The sequence below is a fragment of the Sceloporus occidentalis genome, unplaced genomic scaffold (genome assembly GCF_023333645.1).
Source record: "Sceloporus occidentalis isolate IW3139 unplaced genomic scaffold, rSceOcc1.0.p SCAF_5, whole genome shotgun sequence".
NCBI lineage: Eukaryota > Metazoa > Chordata > Lepidosauria > Squamata > Phrynosomatidae > Sceloporus > Sceloporus occidentalis.
The window spans coordinates 37,341,927-37,366,778 of record NW_028316985.1 but is presented as its reverse complement, the minus strand read 5'-3'; the positions used below and the strand labels follow the sequence as shown (position 1 = coordinate 37,366,778).

Sequence of the window (24,852 nt, the reverse complement as noted above, 5' to 3'; positions counted from 1 at the left end):
CTACTCAGCTTTTTATTGATGGCTTTGTTTGGGTTTGCTTCATGGCAAGATTCAGAAGCCCCTTACACTGCTTCCCACAATAACCAACCAGATACTTTTTGGTAGCCCACAATCAGCATATTAAACTAGTATTAATGATATTACTAGTATTAATGATATTACTCCTACATGTGCATGCATAGTTAGTATGAATGGGCATATACAAATCCAGCTATCACGGTTAATAGGTATCTCTGGCCTGTTCCAGACTGCCAAAATAAAGCTGCTTCGGGTCTCTTTGGAGGTATGCTGTTTAAATGATGCATGCACCCTAAGAATCCGGAAGCTGCACCAAAGCTGCACTCCAGTGCTTAGGAATGGAGTGTGGCTTTGGCGCGACCTCTGGACTCTTAGGACCCATGCATCATTTAAATAGCATACCTCCAAAGAGACCCGAAGTAGCTTTATTTTGGCAGTCTGTAACAGTATCTTCTCTATAAATTTGTCCCCATCACTGCATGACTTGTGCTAGTGAATTTCATAAATTACTTTTGTGTTCTGTTGTGGAAAACAGATCTACCCTAATCACAAACAGCAACATAGGGGTAGGGTTGCCATAATTGTCCACTTTTACCAGGGACAAAATGTGGAACAAATTCAAGACCAAACTGTAGGACAACTGCAGGACAAAACTCAGCCCAAAATGTAGGACATTGAAGAAAAATGGTGGACCTTAAATGTCCTACATTTTGAGCTGAGTTTTGTCCTGCAGTTGCCCTACAGTTTGGTCTTGAATTTGTCCTACATTTTGTCCCTGGTAAAAGTGGACAATTATGGCAGCCCTACATAGGGGGGTTGACTCATCACCAAAAGAAGCTTTCAGCAGCTTTAAAATAAAATGCATATTAATACAATGCATAGACGTTTATTAGTAACATTAGCGATTAAACCTTTAGCAGAGAGTCACTACCTCTATTTCAACCAGACAACATGAAGAGATAATGGCGGTTATAAATCATCTGAAAAATGGGAAGGCCTCCAGGATTTACAATGTGAAATAAACTGTTGTAAATTATTCTATTTCATGTATGAAACAACAATTTAATATATTATTGTAGCTGAACAGAATGCCAGGATACCTGTGGAAGACACTCCTTCCTCGGAGTGTAGTGGAGGCTCCTTCCTTGGAGGTCTTTAACAGAGGCTGGATGGCCATCTGTTGGGTATGCTTTGATTGAGAGTTCCTGCATGGCAGAATGGGGTTGGACTGGATGGCCCTTGTCGTCTCTTCCAACTCTATGATTCTATTATTCTTTAAACCTGGGAATGACCAGTCTGTTGTGGTTTCCTTCTGACCTATAGTGCTGTTGAATTAATAACAATTATTGTAGACAAAATGCCTTCATAATACAACATAGGGAAATGCCCTATCCACTCTTCTTATGGAGTTTTACAGGTTCAAAACACACTGCAGAAATAATCCAGTTTGAGACCACTTTAACTGCCCTAGCTCAGTGCTAGGGAATCCTGAGAATTGTAGTTTATTGTGACACCAGAGCCCTTTTTGACAGAGGCTAAATGTCTCACAAAACTACAGTTCTCAGACTTCCCTAGCAGTGAGCCAGGGCAGTTAAAGCAGTCTCAAACTGGGTTATTTCTGCAGTGTGTTTTGGTTTGGACCATAGTTTCAGAATCCTTTCTGTTGGAATACAATGTACAGACAAGCTAAAAAAATTGAACAACTAGAAAATCTACTAAAACAAACATAATTGTATGGAAGTTAACTACATACTTATCTCCTCCTGTTCTGTGTTATAGCTCTGGTGCTCCAATAAACTACTATTTCCAGAACTGAATGGCATTGAGTCATGGCAGTTAAAGCAGTGTCAAAATGGATTATTTCTACCATCTGAGTGCGCCATAGTCCAACGCTCAAACCACTACACCTCACTGGCTTTTGTACTTTTAATGATTGTGTAGAAGAGGGAATTTCAGCAGATGCTGCTTGTTACTTGTGACGTGCTGAAATGTCCTCTTCTACACAACCATTCAGCCCTCTCCAGTTTTGACTCTGGCATCCTTACAATACAAAATACAAGACTGTACTATTTCTGCAGTGAGAATGCAGCCTATGACTCTGGAGATCAGGGTTCGAATTCCTTCTCTGCCATGGAAATCCACTGGGTGGCATTGGGCAAGTCATACTCTCTCAGCCTCAGAGGATGGCAATAGCAAAACCTTTCTGGAAAAAAATGCCAAAAAAACCACTGCAAGGTTGGCGTAAATCAGAAACGACTTGAAAGCACACAACAACAACAACAACAACAACAACAACAACCCCTCTCCATGTAGAGAGATCTTGTTGCACCTTTGAGACTAACTGAAAAAAAGAAGTTGGCAGCATGAGCTTTCATAGACTTAAATCTGCTTCCCCTGATGCATTTGGATATAATAATAATAATAATAATAATAATAGATGCAGAGAGATATTATAGCACCTTTGAAACTTAACTGAAAGAATTTGGCAGCATGCACTTTAGACTAAAGTCTGCTTTTAAATGCATCTGAGGAAGTAGACTTAAGTCTACGAAAACTGATGCTGACAACTTCTTTCTTTCAGTCAGCCTCAAAGGCACTCAGGCAGTGATGCCCAAACTTTGGTTCTCCAGATAATTTTGGACTTCAAATCCCAGAATCCTTCACTATTGGCCAAGCTGGTTGGGGGCTTCTGGGAGCTGAACTCCAAAACATGTTAGAGAACCAAAGTTTGGGAGCTACAATCTCTCTCTCTCTCTCTCTCTCTCTCTCTCTCTCTTTACATAACTGATTCTACATACTAACACGGCTATATATTTGAATTCAGCCCCTTCTCTAATTTTTAGTGTAGTTGTGAGGAACATGTCCTCACATGTCAAAAATAATTTGAAAAGGCCTATATTAAAAATAAAATAAAATCTGAGGGTGTGTGAAAAAACTATACCCCCCACAATGCTTTGCGACAATGAGCGCGAGCCACGTCTCGCGAGACGCAATTGTGACCCCCTTTGTCCCCGCCCCCCTGAGCGACCATGGCTTGAGGGGAGGGAGAAAGGAAGAGCAAAGGCAGGGAGGGAGGGTTGGAGAGAGGAGGGGGCGGGGAAAAAGAAGCCGCCCTGCGCAGGCGCCAAAGGGAGAGCGAATCAGAACGCAGGAAACAAAACTGCCGGCTTTCAAATCCTCCTCCTCCCTCAACGCCATCATTATCATCAATGCAAGGCAACGGACGAGGCAGGAACAGCGGCGGCGGCGGCGGCGTGACAGTCAGGAATCCGCCGGAATACCGGAAGTAGTGCCTCTCGCGCACGCAGCTGCTTGGAACGTTGGCGCGGTTTGAATTATTGAAGCGCCGTTGGTGAGTTGGCGGGAAAGAAGGCAGGCTTCGCTTCTGTTCAGGAAGGAGAGAAGGATAGGCGCTTGCTTTTCAGCCCCAAGGCGACACGTGTCTGTACATACACACATATATACCGTCTCTGTACACGTGTCTTGGGCTGTTACAGACCAAGGACTAATAACAGCACAAACCCACAAAAGCTGCACTCACACAGGAGAAATAACCCAGTTTGGCAGCGCTTTAAACTCCTTGTGTGGCTCTTTGCTATGGAATTCTGGGAGTTGGAGTTTGCTGTGGGCCCAGAGCGGAGCTCTGGGCCCCACAACAAACTCCAACTCCCAGAATTCCATAGCAAAGAGCCACACAAGGAGTTTAAAGTAGTGCCAAACTAAAATGACCTAGTTAGGTACTTAATAATAATAATAATACCACTAATAATAATAACAAGAATAGTAGTAATATGGCAGATCTCTTCTGGCAGGTTATTCCATAGTTTAAGAGCAGCCGTTGTTTCTCCTGAAACGTTGACAGCGTGCCACTGGTGTGTATGTTTTGGCTACCGATGTCTAAAGTGTTGACGCTGATCAAACTTGCAGATGATGCCAAATTGGGAGAAGTGACCAGCGGGTGTCCTGGGTCCAGCGCTATTCGACATCTGTTTTCAACGACTTGGATGAAGGATTAGAGGGCATGTGTTTGAAATTTGCAAATGATACCAAATTGAGAGGCTAGTACCTCAAAATGATCAAAATTCAAAATGACCTGAATTGATTAGAAAGCTGGGCCAAAGTTAACAGCATGAATTTAAACATGGAGAAGTGTAAGGTAGAAAAAAACGGAACACATAGATATAGGATGGGGGACATCTGGCTTAACAAGACTACATGTGAAAGGGATCTAGGAGTCTTAGTAGGCCACAAGTTGAATGTGAGTCAACAGTGTGATGCAGCAGTTTAAAAGGCCAATGTGATTCTAGGCCTCATCAACAGAAGTATAGTGTCTAGATCAAGGGAAATAATAGTGCCACTCTATTCTGCTCTGGTCAGGCCCCACCTGGAATATTGTGTCCAGTTCTGGGCACCACAATTCAAAAAGGACATTGAGAAACTAGAGTGTGTCCAAAGGAGGGCGACTAAAATGGTGAAGGGGCTGGAAACCATGCCCTATGAGGAATGACTCAGGGAGCTGGGGATGTTTAGCCTGGAGAAGAGACTGTCAAGAGGTGATATGATAGCCCTGTTTAAATATCTGAAGGGGTGTCATATTGAGGATGGAGCAAGCTTGTTTGCTGCTGCTCCAGAGAACAGGACACAGCAATAGATTGAAACTAGAGGAAAAGAGATTCCAGCTCAACATTAGGAGGAACCTCCTGACAGTAAGAGCTATCCGACAGTGGAACAACACACTCTCTCGGAGACTTGTGGAGTCTCCTTCTTTGGAGGTTTTTAAACAGATGTTGGATAGCGATTTGTCAGGGATACTTTGATTGTGAGTTCCTGCATGTCAGAATAGGGTCGGACTGGACTGGGTGGCTCTTGTCCTCCACCTTGTCTTTATTTTGCTTCATTTAAAATGAGCCGAAGCTTGGAAGATTCCTCAGGAAGCAGCCAAGAGAGAGGCTTAGTTGGTTAAATAATAAATTAGGAATGATGAGAAAAAGTAATAACTTGCAGTATTGTGAATGTGCAAGGAGGGATAGTGCATTTGTTTTTCTGTGCCTTCAAGTCATTTCCAAATTGTGATAACTCTAAGGTGAACCTATTTTTCTTGTCAAATTTCTTCAGAGGGGTTTTGTCATTGCCATCCTCTGAGGAAAGAAAACACCATGATAGGGTCACCATAAGTCAGAAATGATTTGAAGGCACACAACAACAACTAGATCAAGGTTACCCAAAAGCACAGTGAATGGTCTTAATATGTCAAAGGCTTCAGTAAAGAGAGGGGATAGAACAGTTTACTGAGGTAAGGAACTCCACTACTAATGTTTGTTGTGGTTGTGTGCCTTTGAGTCCTTTCTGGCTTGGCAACCCTACAGTAAACATATCATGGCATTTTCTTGGCAAGATTTATTCAGAGGGAATTTTGCCTTTGCTTTCTTCTGAGGCTGAGAGAGTCACTCTGGAGCTGGAGAGTGTCCACAAACTGGAGTTTCCATGGCTGAGTGGGGGTTTGAACCCTGGTCTCCAAATAAGTAGTCCAGTGCTCAAACCATTATACCACACTGTCTCTCCCAACTAAAAGAGGTCCAAATTGCACCTCTGACGGTGGTAAGGTGGGGATGACCTTAGTGAGCCAGTAGAAATATGTGAGGAAAACAAGTCTTTTGAAATAATGTGCTGTGTTTCCTAACAATTAGAGCTTTAAAGGAAATTACTGGCACTTTTGTATTATACTCAGAAATGAACTGGAAGCCAGTGATGACAGAAAGTACTGAAGCTGCATTTTTTAAAACCAACCCCAGACCAAAAACTGGCTGCAGCATTTTACATCATTTGAGGTTTGCAGACATTTGTAGACACACACACACACACACACACACACACACACTGCTGTTCAGTATTGAACTGAGATGTGGTGAAGGTATGCTACCTTAAAAGTACCCAGAAATTTTGCCTGAACTGAAGGAAAGAGTATAATTGCACAAGCTGAATCTAAACAAATACATTATTGACAAAAGTTACTACCTGACTGTTCTGGAGGAAAACTGGACTGAGAGATACTACCATTTGTGAGTATCATTCTCTCAAGCAATGCTCCCCACTTCCAGGACAGGCTTTACACCTTACACTGGACCATCTTACATACTGACCAGTAAGTAGCACATGTGTCTAATCTGATCTCAGCTTGTTACTTCCAAATTTAGAATCTCTACAGCTTCCTTAAAAGAAAATGAAAATGCTGGTGACGGTGATGGTGTGCCTCCAAGTAATTTTTGACTTAGGGTGACCCTAGGGCAATCCTATCATAGGGTTGTCTTGGCAAGTTTCATCAGAGGAGGGTTGCCATTGCCATTCTCTGAGGTTGAGAGAAGCTGAGATTCTCTGAGGCTGAGGCTGGCCAGTTTCTTCAGAAGGGTTTTGCCATTGCTATCCTCTGAGGCTGAGACTTGCCCAAGGTCATCCAGTGGGTTTTTATGGTCAAGCAGGAATTTGAACCCTGGTCTCCAGAGTTGTAGTCTATTACTCAAACCACTACACCACATTGGCTCTGTTTCTCCCAAAACTCAGAACATCCTCTCCAAGAGTTTTCAAGGCCTGTTACAGACAGGCCAAAATAAAGCTGCTTCGAGTCACTTTGGAGGTATGGTATTTCAATGATGCATGTGTCCTAAGAGTCCAAAAGCCGCACCAAAGCCATGCTCCAGTCCTAAGGACTGTAATGCAGCTTTGGTGTGGCTTTTGGACTCTTAGGACTCATGCATCATTGAAATACCATACCTCCAAAGTGACTCGAAGCAGCTTTATTTTGGCCTGTCTGTAACAGGCCCAAGTCAGTGTCAAATACTTGGGGGAGGAGGGGCAAGATGAACCCAGTGGAACCCTAAGTCTAGAATTGGGCCACTGCATCAGTTTGCAGGTGTGTTTTCTGCCCCTAGACTCTCTGGTCTGTCAAAAATGTGAAAAACAAAATCAAACCAGAAGTGGACAGAAGCTCATCTCTGGTTTTGAAGAACCTTTAAAGTTAAACAATATAAGAAGTGTGTGCAACCTATTTAAAAGGTGAATTGTTTCTTCTGAAAACTTTTTTTTAACCAGAAAACAGGTAGTCTGGGGGTCTAAGAAATGAACAGTCTCAAAAACAGCCTTGCATGCAACCGCAAGACCACAGTTTGCATACCTCTGTCATAGACCAATAGCCATGGTTTATTCAGTGAAGTCCCAGCACCATCAGTTGATATTTGCTTTTTGGATAGAGCCAGAGAATCTACAGAGTATTTTGAAAGTTGTTCTATGACAGTAATAGTTGTACTGCAGAGGTGAGTATCCTTTGATCCTCCAGTTTATTTGGACTTCCAACTCCCCAGAAGGCCCAGCCAATTTGATAAGTAGTAAGGGATTATAGAACTCCTCATCCAAAAATGTTAGAAATTCAGTGGCTTCCCTTGAGAAGCAGTATGGTGTAGTGGTTTGAGTTTTGGACTACGACTCTAGAGACCAGGATTTGATTTCCAGCTCAGCCATCAAACCCACTTGGGCAGGTCACATGCTCTCAGCCTCAGGAGAAGGCAGTGGCAAACCTCTGAATAACTCTTGCCAAGAAAACTCAATCATAAATTATTTGAAGAGACAACCTAACACCAAAGTGGTTCCCCACTCCTGCTGTTCTGTCAGTGTTCACTGCCTACATTTTTTACAACACATATCAGTCCAAACAAAATCACTAATATAGTGATATACTGATGTAAATAAGATACTTGTACAGATCATTACCATCTGCTTAACCTGTGTTGTAAGCTGCCTTGAGAGGTAGGTTATAAATGTTTTTTAAAGACAAGCATAAATACTTGAAAGGATTACCAGTGATCTAAGGTGCATCATTCGCCTTAAGCAATGCATCCACCAACGCAAGGCATAGTATATATGACCTGACAGACGCTGACCTGACAGATGCATGTATTCCTGCCCCCCATACTTTGTGACGGCTGAAGGCCAAGTAGGCTACTGCCTCAGTTACCTTATATAACAAAAGCTACATATCATTACTAGTGAGTCAGGATTTGATCCGCATGCTGTAGGTTGGTCATTTTTTATTCTAAATATGCATGTTAATGATGATGATTAAGAACATAAAATGCAACATTGCTGTTCAATATCTTCTTATACACAGTGGACAAGTATATGCTTCCAGGAAGCCAGAGACAAAAAGGCAAGAAGGCTGTCTCCTCTTATTGCTCCCCAGCAACTGCCATCCCAGTAGGATAGTGTATCCAGCCTTGATGGTACCATTGATTTGGGGCATTTTAAGTAGAAAATTGTGGCAAAGCAACACATTAAATCAGAATTCAGGTTGAAAGCTGGTGGTTTAAGATGTTAACATAATATTAATGCCAAAAAGGTATAATTAGGTCTGTAGGGGAATGTGATCCCTTCATTCTGAAATAGTGTGAAGGTGATCTTTCTTGTAGAATGCTGTAGCAAAGGCAATGCTGTAGACATAAAACGATAAGAAAAGTAGTACAGTCAGCCCTCCTTATCCACGGATTTTTTTATCCATGGATTCAAGCATCTAGGGGTTGAAAATATTCAGAAAAAGCATAAATTTCAAATAGCAAACCTTGATTGTCCATTTTATATAAGAGACACCATTTTGTTATGCCATTGGATTGAATGGGATTTGAGTGTCCATGAATTTATTATCCATGGGAGGGGTGGGGTCCTGGAACAAAACTCCAGTGGATAACAAGGGCCCACTGTATTCCTTACTATTTAAGTGGTGATATTGTTATAGACCATTTTGAAATAGTGTGTGAGATAGCAGAATGTCTTTTGCTGTCGGTTTAGAAGGATTGTTCTTAACCTATCTGAATAATGTGGCTTGGAAGAATATTATTCAAACTGAAAAATAGAGTGGTAAGCTTTAATTTATAATAGAAGTGAGCACATACTTTAACTGATGGTTCAGGAATTATTCCTTGCTGAAATTCATAGCAGTCTTCATTTGAATTTTGATAAGTGTCTTCAGGATTTTATGTGTTTTGGGCTAAAAACAACAAAAACCTCAATATTCCTCAGAGAGCTGGGGTCTGCAACTTACAAAAACCATACAGATTTTCAAAACTTTGTTTCTTGTAGTCATAAGGAAAGGAAACTGGATACTGTAGCATCTTCCTCCACAACCAAGGGAAGTGATATGTAGCTTTGCTCTCCCCAGTTGTTTCTGTGGTCATGATTCTACTTTTTCCTGCCGTCATTCTTTGTGGCAAAGCAGATTTTTATTTATAAATATTACATCTGGGAAGAATGAGGATTTATTTTGCCATTAGAGGCTGTAATTTGGATATGAATTAAAACTGAATTTGTAAAAAAAAAAGGTCCAGTTTGCTAAAGAGAGGTTGATTTGGCATGTTTGTTTGACCTGACATTTACTAAACAAAAATTCTGAATGTCCCAGTGGCCCATGAATGTATGAACTGAAATTTTGATTAGGAAAGATAACCACACTTATGACATTCAAATAAATTCAGAGCTTTATATGGAAATTATTTTTTATTAGAATGGTTGCCTTTAAATTCCTTAACAATGTTAAAATTGTAGAGACTAAAGCACTAAGCGCACACACACACACACACATTAATTTTAGCACAGTCAAAGAACTATGTATATTAAAAGAAGAAGAAAAAAACGAACTATGTTTATTATGGTATGGATGTTATTCATATGATTCCGCAAAGTTTACTCTCTTCTCCTAAGGCTACATCTAATTTCACTGTCATTTTTTGAAGAATTACTTGTGCCACTGTAGAATCATTTGCTTACCATTACATTCTCATTCCTTTGTGTTTACTCATGACATGAAAAATGTGTGTTTTTCTTCAAAACAGAAAATTTTATTTGGAAAAATTAAACACTGAAAATGTTTCCTTTCCCACATTGGTGCTTAGAGGAGCTTGCCACATCGAAAGGTTGAGAACCCCTAATCTTTTGGCTCTGGTTAGACTAATGAATTGCAGATGAAGTTATCCTACTGTTGCTTTGTTGACAGGTTCATATAGTGACATCTCTATTTGAACTTCATGAAAGGATTGAGATGAAATGTGCTACTGTTAGGGATCATAAAGTGGAATGGTTTAACTGGTTTGTATCTCATCCTTATATCAAGGAAATGTTTAAGAAGTACTTGTCTGGCCATCATAATCTTAACTCTGGCTGAGAAGTTTTGCTTGCCTTGTCTTTCAAATCTATTGGACAGACATAATGGATGCTACCTAGGGAAAATAATATTGCCCTACTACAGTATGTTTTAAAATCAGTGAACTGATTTTGCTAAATACAGTACACATAAGATGTTAGGTTTCTTTTCCTGCAGACTTGAGCTGACAGTAGACTATTGATCTAGTCTATGGTTCCTAAATATTTTAGATCAAGTTTAGACTCTACCTAGCCATCTGCTATCTTTGATATGAACTTTTCCATCTAGTTCAAACAGCAAAACCTAATCTCTCAATAAGCTAAAGTGGACTTTTGAAGTTGCCCATCAAAGCAGTAGCATCAACAGGAAACAAAGCAAGCTGAGATATTACTAGGAAATCTGAGAGTTTCACAAGCACTTTATTGTTCCAAAATTTAAGATGCTCTTCTTCCATCCTCCTACGGGGATTGTATGAATTGGCCATTGTATTTGGGAGATCTATCAGCCTGCAGACACTTGTTAGCAGTGAACTTGCAGTCTCCATATATCACTGCATATATTTGACAAGACTGTACTATGACTTGAAAGGCTTAATCAGGCCTTCTGATGTTTCCACTATGGCACGGTTGGCCACATAAAAAGGAGAGCAGGGCCTCTATACCTTTGTTCCATGCAAAAGGGAATTTTAGCAAGCAAATAAGTGACAGTTTATAGTTGTTAATTGCTGTCAAGTCAACTTCAACTTAACAGTGAAATACCTCCAAGTCACCCTATCATCATGTCTTGCAGACTCAGGGCTTCATTGAATCTGTCCACTGTGTAATGTTATCTTCCTCTTTTCTTACTGCTTTCTACCTTGCCAAGCATTATTGTATTTTCTAGTGAGTAATGTCTTCTCATAATATGGCCAAAATACAACAGTCTCAGTTTAGTCATCTTGGGTCCTGGACAAATGGGCCTATAGGGCGCTCTTGTCATGTGCTAGGGGTTGGCCGGGGGCGCACCGCCCATATGTGCCTCACCCCTAGCACGTGACGAGGGCGGCAAAATGGAGTGCCCTGTACACATGGGCGCTGCCATTTTGACACGACGGACGCTTAGTGTCCACATGTTGCACCCCTTGTGATGTCGCAAGTGTGCCATTGGTGCACTGTGGCATCATAAGGATGTCGCAGAAAGAACCCGCTTTTTGAGGGTTCTTTTTGCCATTCGAGGAAGCCACGTGGTTTGTCCGCTGTGGCTTCTTTGAGCGGCAAAACAAGGCGCCAGCAGACTGCCCTTTTTGGGTGGTCTGTACCCCGCCTTGGCTTCTGAAGATAATCCAGACTTGATTTGTTCTAGGTTTTACAGTATTTATTTGTTTCTTTAGCAGTCCATGTTATCCATAGAACTCTTCTCCAGCACTCCATCTCAAATGAGTTGATTTTCTTCCTATCAGCTTTCTTTACTTTCCAGCTTTTGCAAGCAAACATAGAAATGGGAAATACAATGGCATGGACAATCCTAACTTTAGTATTCAAATATGTATTTTTTACACTTCAGGATCTTGTCTAGTTTCTTCATAGTTGCCTTTCCAAGTCCTGGTCTTCTGATTTCTTGACTGCTGTCTCTATTCTGATTAATAACTGAACCAAGGTATGGAAAATTAACTAGTTCAATATCTTAATTGTCTGCAGTCATAATTTTTGTTTGTTTAATCTTCAGCTGTAAACATGCCTTTGCATTTTCTTCCTTGACTTTCTTCAATAATCATTCCAAGTCTTTCTGCTTGTAGCATGGTTTCATCTGCATAGCTTAAATTATTGATGTTCATTCCCTGAGTTTCCTTCTTGAGTATAATCCTGCTTTATGTATTATATGTTCAGTATAGACATGAAACAATTATAGTGATAAAATGCAGCCTTGCCAATTCAAAACTGTTCAGTTTCTTTGTATTCTGTCCTAATGATAGCCTCTGATCCTGAGTACAATTACACATCAGGGCAGTCAAATGTTGTGGCACACCCATTTTTTAAAGAGCCAGTAATCGTCTTTCCTGGTCTACACAATAAAAGGTTTTTCAGTTATCTATAAAGCACAGACTATTTTCCTTCTGGAATTTGGAAATTAAATACCCTGAAGAAACCGGATCCTGCCTGATCTTGGAAGCTAAGTAGGGCCAGGAATGGTTAGAATTTGGATGGGGATTGCCCAGGAATACCAGATATTGTAGGGTGTATTCTAGAGGAAGGCAATGGTAAACCACCTCTTGGTATTCTTTGTTTTTGAAAACCCTGTAAATTTTATGAGGTCACCCTAATAGGTAACTTGAAGGCTCAAACACACACAAGCAAGAGCTACTGAAATTCCCTCTTCTATACAGGTTTTAAAATTTCAGGAGCTCTGTCTTTTTTCTTTTTTTTTCATATGCCATTCTAGCTATGATGTTTGGTACCATACAATCCAGCCTTTCTTTTTCACCAAAACAGCAGAAGGGAATTGACAAAACTGCCTCAGAATATTCCTTGCCAAAGAAAACCCAAGAAATTAATGGGGTCACCATAAGTCAACAGGTGACCTGAAGGGCACACACACATCAGAAAACTAATTACTTTTATTATTTGGTAATGGCTACTACCCAATTCTTAGTTTCAGCCTTTTTAAATTAAGGTTTGTACTGTTGTGTAGCATAATATGAAATGTGAGGGAAGAGTCCATTTAAAACAGAATTCCTTGTTCAGTATCTTTGTAGGGTGGTAAATGCCTGCAAAAGAACCTGACTCGAGAATCAGAACGTATGGTTGGGGGAATGCTTCCTTCCCATACTACTGAGAATAAATAGATACAAATATGAGCAATTTGGTTACCACTTTAAAAAACAAAAGATTTTCCCCCCATCCTTAATTGAATGTTTCATTTTCTGGCTGTATCCCAGGTGTTTAAACACTTAATTGTGGAGGTGATTTGGGTGGCAATCACATATTGGGACCAGAGAAAATTGTACAGTATTTGTTGACTGAATGTGAAGCTGACTTCATAAAATTGTGGATGTGAGCTCCTGGGTTCTGCCTGACAGTAGATTTTTCCTTCCAGTGACAGTAATGTGTTTGACACCCTGCTTTAGTTCTTCCTGTCTCGTGCTACCAGTACTCTGTTGAAACATGCTGACACTGAATGCTAAACCAAGTTGCATTATTTATGTGGAACTTAGCAGAAGGATTGTGATATACACTCCTAAACTATGACCTCTTTTCAATAGCTGTTTTATAATCCACAGCTATTAGAACTGGCATGTGGTGACTTGGGTAATTTTTTGTTCTTTTATTTTTGCCAGCAACATGTGACATGGCCTGCTTGCTTTGACTTGTATGTGTAAATATTGCTGTTTTCACAGGATGCATTCACTGTGATATTAGCTGTTCTGACCCTTTCTGTTCTTTTCTGGTGACATTATATAATGTGAGATAAGAAGACATATTATCATGTTGGAATTTTTATTTTTATAAGCAGCTACTATCATGGCTTGACCCAGACTTTGGAAATAGTGTTGTTTTTTTGTCTATAAGTCCCAGAATCCATCAGCCAGCATAGTCAGACTGTGTTGGCTGCAATATTCTAGGAGTTGTAGTTACTTTTCCAAATTCTGGTTGGCCCTCTTGATATGCACTCTTGGTTGCTGTGTTTCTTTTTGCTGTGTACAGTACATTAAAACACTAAGAGGGGAGGAGCAGGGTTGAACTCGAACTAAAGAATCATTTACTTATAAAACAGCATGTTCAAAATAATAACAATTTTAGGCTGCCTTTATAGTTGCCACAGAATGGTCAGATTCTACTCTCTAGGAATTAACATTCCCACCCCAAATGGATGGTATGTAATGTTTTCCCTTATTTTCCCCCCAGCATACGTCTCAACTGGTAACAGCACAACCTGAAATGGCATCAGAAGACATAACCAAATTGGCAGAGTCGCTTGCTAAAACACAGGTGGGCGATGGGCAGCTGAGCTTTAAAGGCAAGAGTTTGAAGCTTAACACTGCAGAAGATGGTAAGAAGAATAACACTGCTGCTAGTGTCACAACTAATATAAGATAATAGATCCTAGAGAGGTCCAGCCCAGAATATGTGGATATATTGCAGTAATATTGGACTAGGAGCCAGCCTGGTGAAGTGGTTTGAGCTTTGGACTATAACTCTGTCTTGTGCAGGTCATACTCTCTCAGCCTTAGAAGAAAGCACTGGCAAATCTCCTCGGAAATTTTTTGTCATGAAAACCCCATGATAAGGTTGTCTTAGATCACCATAAATTGCAAACAACTTGAAGACACACAGCAACAGATTAGACTCATATAGATATTCACTTTGGTTAGAAAAAGGATAAGTAAACTGCAGCATCCAAAACACTTTTATATGTTCTATTCATGTTAATTAAAACGAAGGAAGGTAGAAATAGAGTTTTAGATCACATTTAAACATTTCTTCCTGCACAGACAGCCAGTCTTCACCTAGAACTTAAATTGACTTTAGGTCATGTTTTAAGATTCTGATTTGTTCTGATGAAACAGGAAGTAGTGGGCACTTGTACACTTCCAGAATTTAATTGCTGCAGGCTGTTGGTGGAGGAGATACTGGAATCCATGCTTAGGCAAACAGCTTATGTATATCTTGGTTTGCTTAACTGAGATATAACAACTTGGAACAGACCTAATGGAGCATTGTTGAATGTTGATGTCTGAAAGTTTATCTGTAAGCCTTTGTCAATTTTGTGACTATACTGTATTGATCCAACCCTTTAGTGTATGATAGAGTTTTTGATACCGTCTTCCATGTTGAAAAGCTTGTCTGTCTAGCAAAGTTATCACCTTTTCACATCTTGCCAATACACATTTTGGTTAGGATGTATGAACCAGGGATCCTCAACTTTTTTGTAGTAGTGGACTCATTTAGAATTGTGAAAAAGTCCTAGGTACCATTACAAAATGGTTGCCCTGGAGGAGGGGTTTTGTGTTCTCAGACTGTTTGCTGTGGTTTATATAGTCAGTTATAAAACTTTCCAGAAAAGTAACATGCCTGAAAGCCTGAATAATAATAATAATAATAATAATAATAATAATAATAATTTGTATACCCCGCCCTATGGCAAACCAATCCGGGCGGTTGACAACAGTAAAATATAAAATATAACAATTAAAAACACTTTATCCCTCCCCCCCCCTTAAGACAGTATTAAACAGTATAACATGTTAAAAACACAATATCAAAGCATAAAAACAACAATTAAAAACTAAAAACCCTGATATCCCTCTGTTGATCCTCAACCATCACTAAGATGGGGCCACGGGTAGGTCAGTGAGCTGTACTGTGAAAATTCTTCAACGGTAGCTGCTTGTCATGTGCCTGGACCCAGAGGCATTCTGAGAAATAAGGAAAATGAAGATGGTGGCTATCTGCAAACCATATGCTCTGCTTTGCAGGTATCCAAACTATTTCATTTAACAAAAAACAAACAAACAAAAAACACAAAGAAAACACACACAAAAATGAGTAGCAGACAACCTTGGTGAGGTTTGTGGAATGAAAGAACATCAGTGTAAAAAGCTCATATTCTATTCTCTATCCAACATGGATTTCAGTATAGTGTATGATTCATCTATATTAAGAGAGAGCAAGAAGTTTCTTGGCAGTACACTTTACCATTTTGGGACAAAACTTGTTTGTTGGCAAGAAGGTGTATGGCAAAATGATTCCCCAGAAGGTTCCTATCTATAACATAAGGGCAATTATAAAAGAGCAAATACAATATATAATGAGGGTTTAAATGACAAAAATGTAACACATCTGGATAACATAGGTTCCATGCAAGACTGTTTAAGGAAGACATTCCATACATTCCATGAGTGTGCCACATTTCAGAAACTGCCTTCTGATGAAATAATGTGTCAATGGTTAAAGGGCCATCAGGATCAGAGCTTCAGAAGAAAAGTTTGGTTCATGGCCAGATAATATTGGACTATATGGTCTTTTGGATGTGAAATGTTTGGCTGAAGCCCCTCTCCAAACAACTGGTGTCTTGCCACTTTCTGTTCTGGATCTCGTCCTCTAATAGATTATACGTATGAACCAGTCAAGCCCTGTTTATCTGTTTTTTCACTGTACTGGGATAGTTATTGCAGCCTGAGAAGTGCCAGATGGTGAACCCTTGAGTCTTCGGTACATCAGTGTAATTGGTTCTAGAATGGAAAAAAGTCTATGCTTTGAAAAATTTCTTCTGTTTTACTGAATGAGCATATGAATATTTAACAGCTGTCTCTAATTTTAAATGAGTTGAGGAAAGCATCATATAGTGTCTGAAAGAGACTCAAAAATCTTATTTTCTTGGTCTCAAATGCGTTGTGAAGGTAATGGATCTCATTGTGGATAATATACCTAAAATTTGAATCCACTATTATAATTCTGTATAATTTGTATCATCCTAATATCAGGATTATTTTACCACAAACTATTTTCATAAGCTTTTCTTGCTAGAATCCAAGGAGAGCAATGCTGAAAAGAAGGCAGAGCTGGTTCAGCAAGTATATGGAATGGAAATTTTAAGGGAGGGTTAATACAGTTGGAGTAGAGTGGAGAGATGATAGAGATCCTAACCAAGCCATGCATTTTACTTCGTTTCTCATTCAAGAGAGCAAGCCCTTCGTTTAAAAAATGTAAAATTTACAGATTCCCAGGAAACCAAATTATTATGTTGACTTTTGATCCATATTTTGTATTCAGAGCTTTAGGATGGTATTCCATTCCACTTTGAACTTTAGACAATTCTTCTTGGTTTTAATTCCATGACAAAAACTATCCTAGGTACGAAAGGCCCACACAAGAGCCATAGGAGAGATTTGCCAAGAATTGTCAGTATGGAACTTAAGTAAGGAGTATGCAACCTCTGACCCTACAGTTTTGGTAAAACTGCAACTCCTATAACAGTGATGGTGAACCTTTTAGAGGCCAAGTGCCCAAACTGCAACCTAGACCCCACTTATTTACGGCAAAGTGCCGTGTCGCTCTGGCTTTCTAGTAATAAACTCTTGCAAACTCTGTGCTGGGGCGATGGCACATGTGCCCACTGAGAGGGTTCTGAGTGCCACCTCTGGCACGCGTGCCATAGGTTCGCCATCACTGTCCTATAATCTCTCACCATTGGCCATACTATTTGGGATTGATGAGAACTGGACTTTGATTATTTCTGCAGAGCTTTCAAGACACTCTTAGTTGTGCCAAACTAATCTGAGATCTCTCTTTCTCCCCCCCCCCCCCTTCTTTTTTCTTTTTATATAAAATTGCCAGCTTGGTAAATGTAGGGAATGCTGTAGATGTAGCATATCTCAATTTCAGAAAGACTTTCAACAAGGTCCCCTGTGATATTATTGCAAACAAGCTATTAAAATGTGGTTAGACAATGCTGCTGTTAGGTGGATTGTAATTGGTTGACGGGCAGAACCCAAAGGGTGTTCAGCAATGGCTCCTCTTTATCCTGAAAAGAAGTGACCAGAAGAGAGCCACAGAGTTCAGTCCTGGGCCCAGTGCTGTTCAACAGCTTTATCAATGACTTGGATGATGGAGTAGAGGGTGTGTTTATGAAATTTTCAAATGACACCAAATTGAGAGGGGTATCTAATACTCCAGAGGCGAGGATCAGGAAATAGAAATGTGCAGATAAAAGATGGAGGACACCTGACTTGGCAACAGTACATGTGAAAGGGATCTAGGAATCCTAGTAGACCACAAGTTAAACATGAGTCAACAGTGTGATGCGGCAGCTAAACAGTTCAATGAGATTCTAGATGGTATCCATAGATATATAGGCCTGTTACAGACAGCCAAAATAAAGCTGCTTCGAGTCACAGTGGAGGTATGGTGTTTCAATGATGCATGCGTCCTAAGAGTCCAGAAGTCGCACTAAAGCCATGCTCCAGCCCTAAGGACTGGAGCGTGGCTTTGGTGTGGCTTCTGGACTCTTAGGATGCATGCATCATTGAAACCCCACACCTCCACTGTGACTCGAAGCAGCTTTATTTTGGCTGTCTGTAACAGGCCATAGTGTCTAGATCGAGGGAAGTAATAGTATCACTCAATTCTGCTTTGGTCATACATCACCTGGAATACTGTGTCCAGTTCTGGGCACCACAGTTCAAAAAGGATGTTGACAAGCTGCAGTGTGTCCAAAAGAACACAAGCAAAATGGTGAAGGGTCTAGAACCCATACTTTATGAGAAGCAACTTAGGGAGCTGGGTATGTTTAGCCTGGAGAAGAGAAGGTTAAAAGGTGATATGATAGCCCTGTTTAAGTATTTTAAGGAATTTCCTATTGAGGATGGAGCAAGCTTGTTTTCTGCCTCTCCAGAGAATAGGACCCAAAGCAATGGGTTCAAATTACAGGAAAAGAGATTCCACCTAAGCATCAGGAGGAACTTTCCGACAGTAAGAGCTGTTCGACAGTGGAACACTCTCCCTTGAAGTGTGGTGAAGTCTCTTTTGGAGATCTTTAAACAGAGGCTGGATGGCCATCTGTTAGGGGTACTTTGATTGTGAGTTCCTGCATGGCAGACGGTTGGACTGGGTGGGCCATGTAATCTCTTCCAACTCTGTGGTTCTGTGAACTTCACCAAGCAATGTCATGTATATGGTAAACTGTGCTTTGATTGTGAGTTCCTGCATGGCAGCATGGGGTTGGGCTGGACTGGGTAGCCCTTGATGTCATTTCCAACTCCATGATTCTACATAGCGCAACTGTCACATTTAGCACTTATGTCTTAATTTTAAGAAAGAATAATATTGTTCTTCCCCCATGCAGCTGAGGAAGTGATTAAAGAGATTGAAGAGTTTGATGGCTTAGAAGCATTGCGTCTAGAAGGCAACACTGTAGGGGTGGAAGCAGCAAGGGTCATTGCCAAGGCTTTAGAGAAGAAGTCTCAGCTCAAGGTGAGAATTTCAATAAATGAAGAAAGAGGGAATAAAAAACTGATCGGCTAAGATCCTGCATTGCACTGGAAGATTATAAGATATTCCATGCATAATTAAGCATCCTGCCCTCTTTCTGTACATTTGGCCTACTTATTTTCTGACTGGATGCCCATTATTCAGTTGCTGGGCAGGATGTGGTGCGGCTGGGCAGCCAGTTGGCTCCATTCCTGCACCTGGCATCAGGAAGAAGACATTATCCTTGATTTCTAGGACCCCCAGAAGGTTAAGGATGATTCCTTTTCTTCCTGCAGAATGAAGTTAATTTGCTGCTCCTTGCCCTCTGGCCACTGAATAGGAGTATCTAGTCAGACAAAAGAGGTACATGGCTCAAGTTATAGTAGATGGAGGTGATTATTTCATCCAAACACCACAGCCCAAAATATTACGTGCACAGGGATAACTTTCAGTTACCGGTTACACCAACTTATGTCCCAAACAGGATACCAAACATTATTTTTCTGTCATTTGTACAAGACGAAGTATAGCTATGAAGATAACTTCTTGTATTTACTGGCTGACTAGCAGATAACAAAGGCTCAAAAACATATGTGGCATTGACAGTTATAAGAAACACCTACAGTTGTCTTAGCTGTATTGAATTGTGTGAGGCCTATAGTAGCTTCCACAATTGAATCTGTAAAATACAGTTCACTAAGAAATTGGTTTTGATAAGCACTGCCTAATTGAGCAGATGGGAACTTGAAAGTTGCCATGTTTCTATGCAGGATTCTCTTATATTGCTTTACATATACATATTTGGAGAAATTTGAAAAAAACGGGTTGAACTGGTAGTGTAAATACTAATTCAAATCATTCTTCAATAAAAGATTATTTTTCCAAGGAACAAAAAAAATGTTGGGATGAATGTGCAGTACACACTCCACTTGCTCTTGCTGTGGGGGTGATTCTGGAGCCATTTCCCTCCCCCCTCTCTCCCCCTACTTAAACAGGACAAAAGTAATTATTTCTAGGGGAAGGTTGATTACTGTATTTGTGGACTGTGTTTTGAAGTTACTAATTTTTGTCTAACTTAAGCAGGGGAGTAGTGCTGGTGCAACCTCTGAGATCTAAGTTTTTTGTTTTGTTTTTGTTTAGTGGGAGGGATGGAGAAGTAAGCTTTTTAAATATAAATGTGAAAGATTGTTCAAGCTTGAAGTTCAAGCACAGGACAATTTTGAATAGAATATTTCATTGGTAATATACTTTTCTTAATTCTTAGGTATTATTGCTATGTATTGCTATGTACCTGTTATGTTACACAGCAACATAAGTAGCAAATTCTCCAGACAGTCTGTGGTACTGCATATTTTTCACCACAGTTTTGTATTCTTCTGTACTGAGTATAAATAGTTTTTTGTGAGTTTTTCGGGCAATGTGGCTATGTTCTAGAAGAGTTTATTCCTGACGTCTTGCCAGCATCTGTGGCTGACATCTTTCTCTGAAGATGCCAGCCACAGATGCTGGCAAAATGTCAGGAATAAACTCTTCTAGAATATGGCCACATAGCTGGAAAAACCCACAAAAAACTATGGATGCCGACCATGAAAGCTTTCGATTTCACATGAGTATAAATAGTTTGTAATAAAACCACTATGATGTTTGAGCATATAATGTATATATAATATGGATGTCTTATTCTAGAAGTGCTATTGGAGTGATATGTTCACTGGGAGATTGAGATCTGAGATTCCTCCTGCTTTGGTAAGTGCAGCTCATGGCTCTTAATTTGATCATAATATCTTACTGCAGGTTCTTAGTGTGGGACTGTTCTGAGTTTAAAGCACAGGAAAAACTTAATCACCAGCAGTTTATTGTTTCTTTTACAGAGATTTTATGACAATAGAGGAACTGAAATCCTATTGGTAGTGCCAACTAGAGCAGGCCATTGAAGCAACTGGCAAAAAAGAAAGGGAAACCCAAAAACCTACAGTAGCAAGGGCAGGCATCAACGGAGTTACTTTGCTGCTCTTTACCTCATTCTCCTTTGCATACACTCACTCTCTGATCAGAGGTTATTGCAGATTGATCACTAAGTTTGCCCCTACACATTACCACACTACTTCTATAGCATAAAGGCCAGAAGGAAACAGCAGGAAGGGATAGATGGGTGTCACTTGTCCATCCTTTCTCCTTGCCTAGCACTCATGGGTAACCCACAGAACTTGAGAAAGAGCAGCTGCCCATCTAATTGTGTTGCCTTCATTTTGTGAGTGAATAGGAACCTCTGAGGTCAAGTGGAAGGTTATAAGTAGACAAGGAGCAGAGCAGATATCCCTGATGCCATAGTGGTGCCCCTGTCAAGGACCTACTCCAGTCACAGTCTTTCTACTGAAGGCAGTCTGTCCAAGTACAAAAGGAATTAAGCCCATGTAAAGATGCCTAAGTATATGGCCTTGATATTTTCCTTCTTAGTAGACTATTGTACATGTAAAGACTGCATCCTTTAATCCTGGAGGTATTTTCTGTAATATAATACAATATTTTATACTACATAGTTTCCACATGTGAAGAATAAACATTTACTTAAAGTGTCATATCCTGGAGCCCCAAATACTCCTTAGTATGAGAAGAGACTTGGTCAATTAACCCTTGCGTCATTTTGCAGATATCTCTTGGAGATGCCCTAATTAGTGCTGGCTGCCAGCTTACAGAACTGGACCTGAGTGACAATGCCTTTGGACCTGATGGTGTGCGTGGATTTGAGGCACTACTGAACAGTCCAACCTGTTTCACATTGCAAGAACTCAAACTAAACAACTGTGGCATGGGCATTGGCGGTGGCAAGGTAACATATTTCCTGTATCTGTACAAAGATCAGTAGTAGTTTCCCTTGTTTTCATTCCACTGCCATTGTTGTAGGTTGTTGCCTTGATAAAGCCTCCACAAGATGATAGAAATAGGCTGTACAATGGGAATTGGAATTATCTTGTGGCAGGTACTCAAGGTCAAAAATTGACTCAGTTCTTTTGCTTACCATAGAACATTTTGGGAGGAAACAAAAGACTTAACCCTTGGGGTGGGTAAGGAGCCTTATCTCACATGGAAAGAAGTGTGTACTGGAGACATATAACACAATCATTGCATTTTACTGACCTAAATTACCTTTATGTTAACAATTGACAGTTATTTTTAGTGATATGTAATGTTTTTGTGTGACTTAGAGGAAGGGAAATCCCTCTGACCAAAATGATATTCTAACAGCGTAAACAGTTTAATACTTTATGATGTTTTTTTTAAAGATCTTGGCAGGAGCTCTGACAGAATGTCACAGAAAATCAAGTGCTCAAGGCAAGCCTTTGGCTTTGAAGATATTTGTAGCTGGCAGAAACCGTCTGGAAAATGATGGTGCAACTGCTCTTGCTGAGGCATTCAGGGTAAGTACGAAGAGTAGGGGCTTGACACAAAATTATTTAACCTGATGCTTGTTGTATGTAAATGGAAGATTTTGCCATTCTAAGACAGTCCTAAAGAACATGTATATTCTTTGGAATCCAACATAGTTTAATGTCATTTTTTAAAAAGTTCCTACTATTCTTTCAGGTGCTGTCCTAGGTATAGCTGTTGACAGTACTGATGTACCAGTGGTCAGTTCACTGGAGCAATAGCCAATTCCTCTTATTCTTCCGTCCTACTATAATAAATAAAACTATATTCAGAAAACATACCCAGGCATAGCTGTATGGCCATGTAGCAAAGTACAGTAAGATCCAAAATCCACAAAACAGTAATACCTTTCTTGGGCCAGCAAAATTGCACAAAATACATGTTGCAATGTTTTGAAATTCCACTGGTTGTTTCTTCATCAGGAAAAAGTGTTAAAAATCATACTGGAGAAGAAAAAAATTATGACAGTGTTAGTCACAAGCCTGCATTTTGTCAAGATGCAGCTGTTTTCAGTTCAGGTGGTATTCAGGCAGACAGGCCTCTCCTCCTTCTGGCCATTGGGGTACTCCAGGAAATGAAATTTAAGTTCCATTAGCAAGACAAAAAGAGATCCTCCTGTTGAGATCCAAGTTGTCTCTATCTTCTACCATTTGAGATTTCTGCTTCCAACAAAGATAAAACATCCCCCCCCCCCAAAAAAAAAAAAAGTTGACTACAGTTGGCATGTTTTACCAAAACAGCACCTGAAAAATGTTTCCTAATGCAAAAACACGGAAGGCTTCTTTAAAAATTCAGTGCTCTCTGCCTAACAAAGGAGCTTATAGCTTCACAAAGGAAGGAGGCAACTTGGATCTCAAGAGCAACAACTCTTTTTGTCTTGCTAAAAAAAATAAATTAAAAAATCTGGTGTGTTTTTCATTTACTAAAGGCATCATAACACTTACAAATAATCTGGTTTCTAGTCTCTAATGTAGCCATGAGGTTTAGAAGTTTGGCTTGGTGTGATGTCTGTAAACTATAACCAAAATTCCAGAATTCTGGAATAAGGGATGCATATTGGTCATTTGGACATTTGGAAAAGCTTCTCTTGAAGGATATCCAGGAACAACTGCAGTTAATGAGGAGGAAAATGTCTCAGAGCACTGTTCTCCAAGAGGTAGGCCGTAAACTTAATCTCTTTTGTATAATTGGCTTCCATGCTGTTTTGCTGCTCAGGTTATTGGGACTTTGGAAGAAGTTCATATGCCACAGAATGGAATCAACCATCCAGGAATTAGAGCCTTAGCTCAGGCCTTTGCTGTCAATCCCCTGCTAAGGGTGATCAATCTGAACGATAACACTTTTACAGAGAAGGGTGCTGTGGCCATGGCAGAGGTGAGTTCCTTTCAGTTGTAACTTTGTTGTTGTTCACCTTCAAGTCATTTTCAACATGGCAACCCTAATGTGACCCTATCACAGAGTTTTCTGGGACTGAGTGTGTGTGACTCACTCAAGGCCACCCAGTGGGTTTCCATGGCTGTGAGGAGAAGTCTCCAGCATCATAGACCAACACTTAAACCACTACACCACTCTGGCTCTCTTCAGTTGTAACTGCCCAGCTCTTAACCCACTACACCACTCTGGCTCTCTTCAGTTGTAACTGCTTGCTTAAAAATATGAATAGCCATTTGGGTTACAAAATCCTGGCAAGATGTAGGCAAAGTATCATTTTTTTCAGGATTTAGTCTTTCGTTGTCTGAATTTTTGATATCCTGTGTTTTTGTTCTTCTCAGACACTGAAGAAACTCCGCCAAGTGGAAGTGATCAACTTTGGTGACTGCCTGGTGCGATCAAAAGGTGCTGTTGCTATAGCTGAAGCTGTGAGAGAAGGACTTCATAAGTTAAAGGTATTGGTTAGATCTTAATCTTGCTATAAATTGTTGTCAGCTAAAAATACCATTAATGGACAACATAAAAATCAGCTTTCAATTATTTGAAAGGACCCAGTTATGTCTGATGTATGGAAATGGGTTTTAAAGTGATGAAATAAAGAGTAATATAGGTCATTGGCTGAGCACTGCTCTTGCTGGATGGCTGCTGGGCCAAGCTGTAGCTAACTTTTGCCCCTGAGTCAACTGGCTGAGCTCATTGGTCTCTTGTGGGAAGAAACCTAAGGAGAGACTGGAGGGGAGAATCTCTCCCTAATAGTCTGTGTCTGGGGTATATACAGAGATCTTGAACCTCTTAAGAATTGGATAACATGCAAATATTGTAAATAAATACATATCTTCCAAGGTTTGC

At 40.2% G+C, this 24,852-nt stretch overlaps 1 protein-coding gene across 4 annotated transcripts in view; it reads left to right on the top strand.

The window, feature by feature from the left end:
* The first annotated feature begins 3,116 nt into the window (after positions 1-3,116).
* The window catches only part of RANGAP1 (Ran GTPase activating protein 1), a 33,796-nt gene continuing 12,060 nt past the window's right edge, over positions 3,117-24,852 (top strand). The window contains exons 1-8 of one of the 4 annotated variants that reach the window (XM_089523698.1): positions 3,117-3,370; positions 14,080-14,224; positions 19,019-19,146; positions 20,830-20,889; positions 21,794-21,973; positions 22,428-22,562; positions 23,788-23,946; positions 24,345-24,458. In XM_089523698.1, coding sequence (XP_089379824.1) covers positions 14,113-14,224; positions 19,019-19,146; positions 20,830-20,889; positions 21,794-21,973; positions 22,428-22,562; positions 23,788-23,946; positions 24,345-24,458 — 888 coding nt within the window. In that variant the 5' untranslated portion in view covers positions 3,117-3,370; positions 14,080-14,112. Of the gene's footprint in view, positions 3,371-4,402; positions 6,078-6,139; positions 6,161-11,765; positions 11,834-14,079; positions 14,225-19,018; positions 19,147-20,829; positions 20,890-21,793; positions 21,974-22,427; positions 22,563-23,787; positions 23,947-24,344; positions 24,459-24,852 lie in introns of those variants that run through there. The other 3 variants (XM_089523699.1, XM_089523701.1, XM_089523700.1) reach the window with 3 other exon arrangements.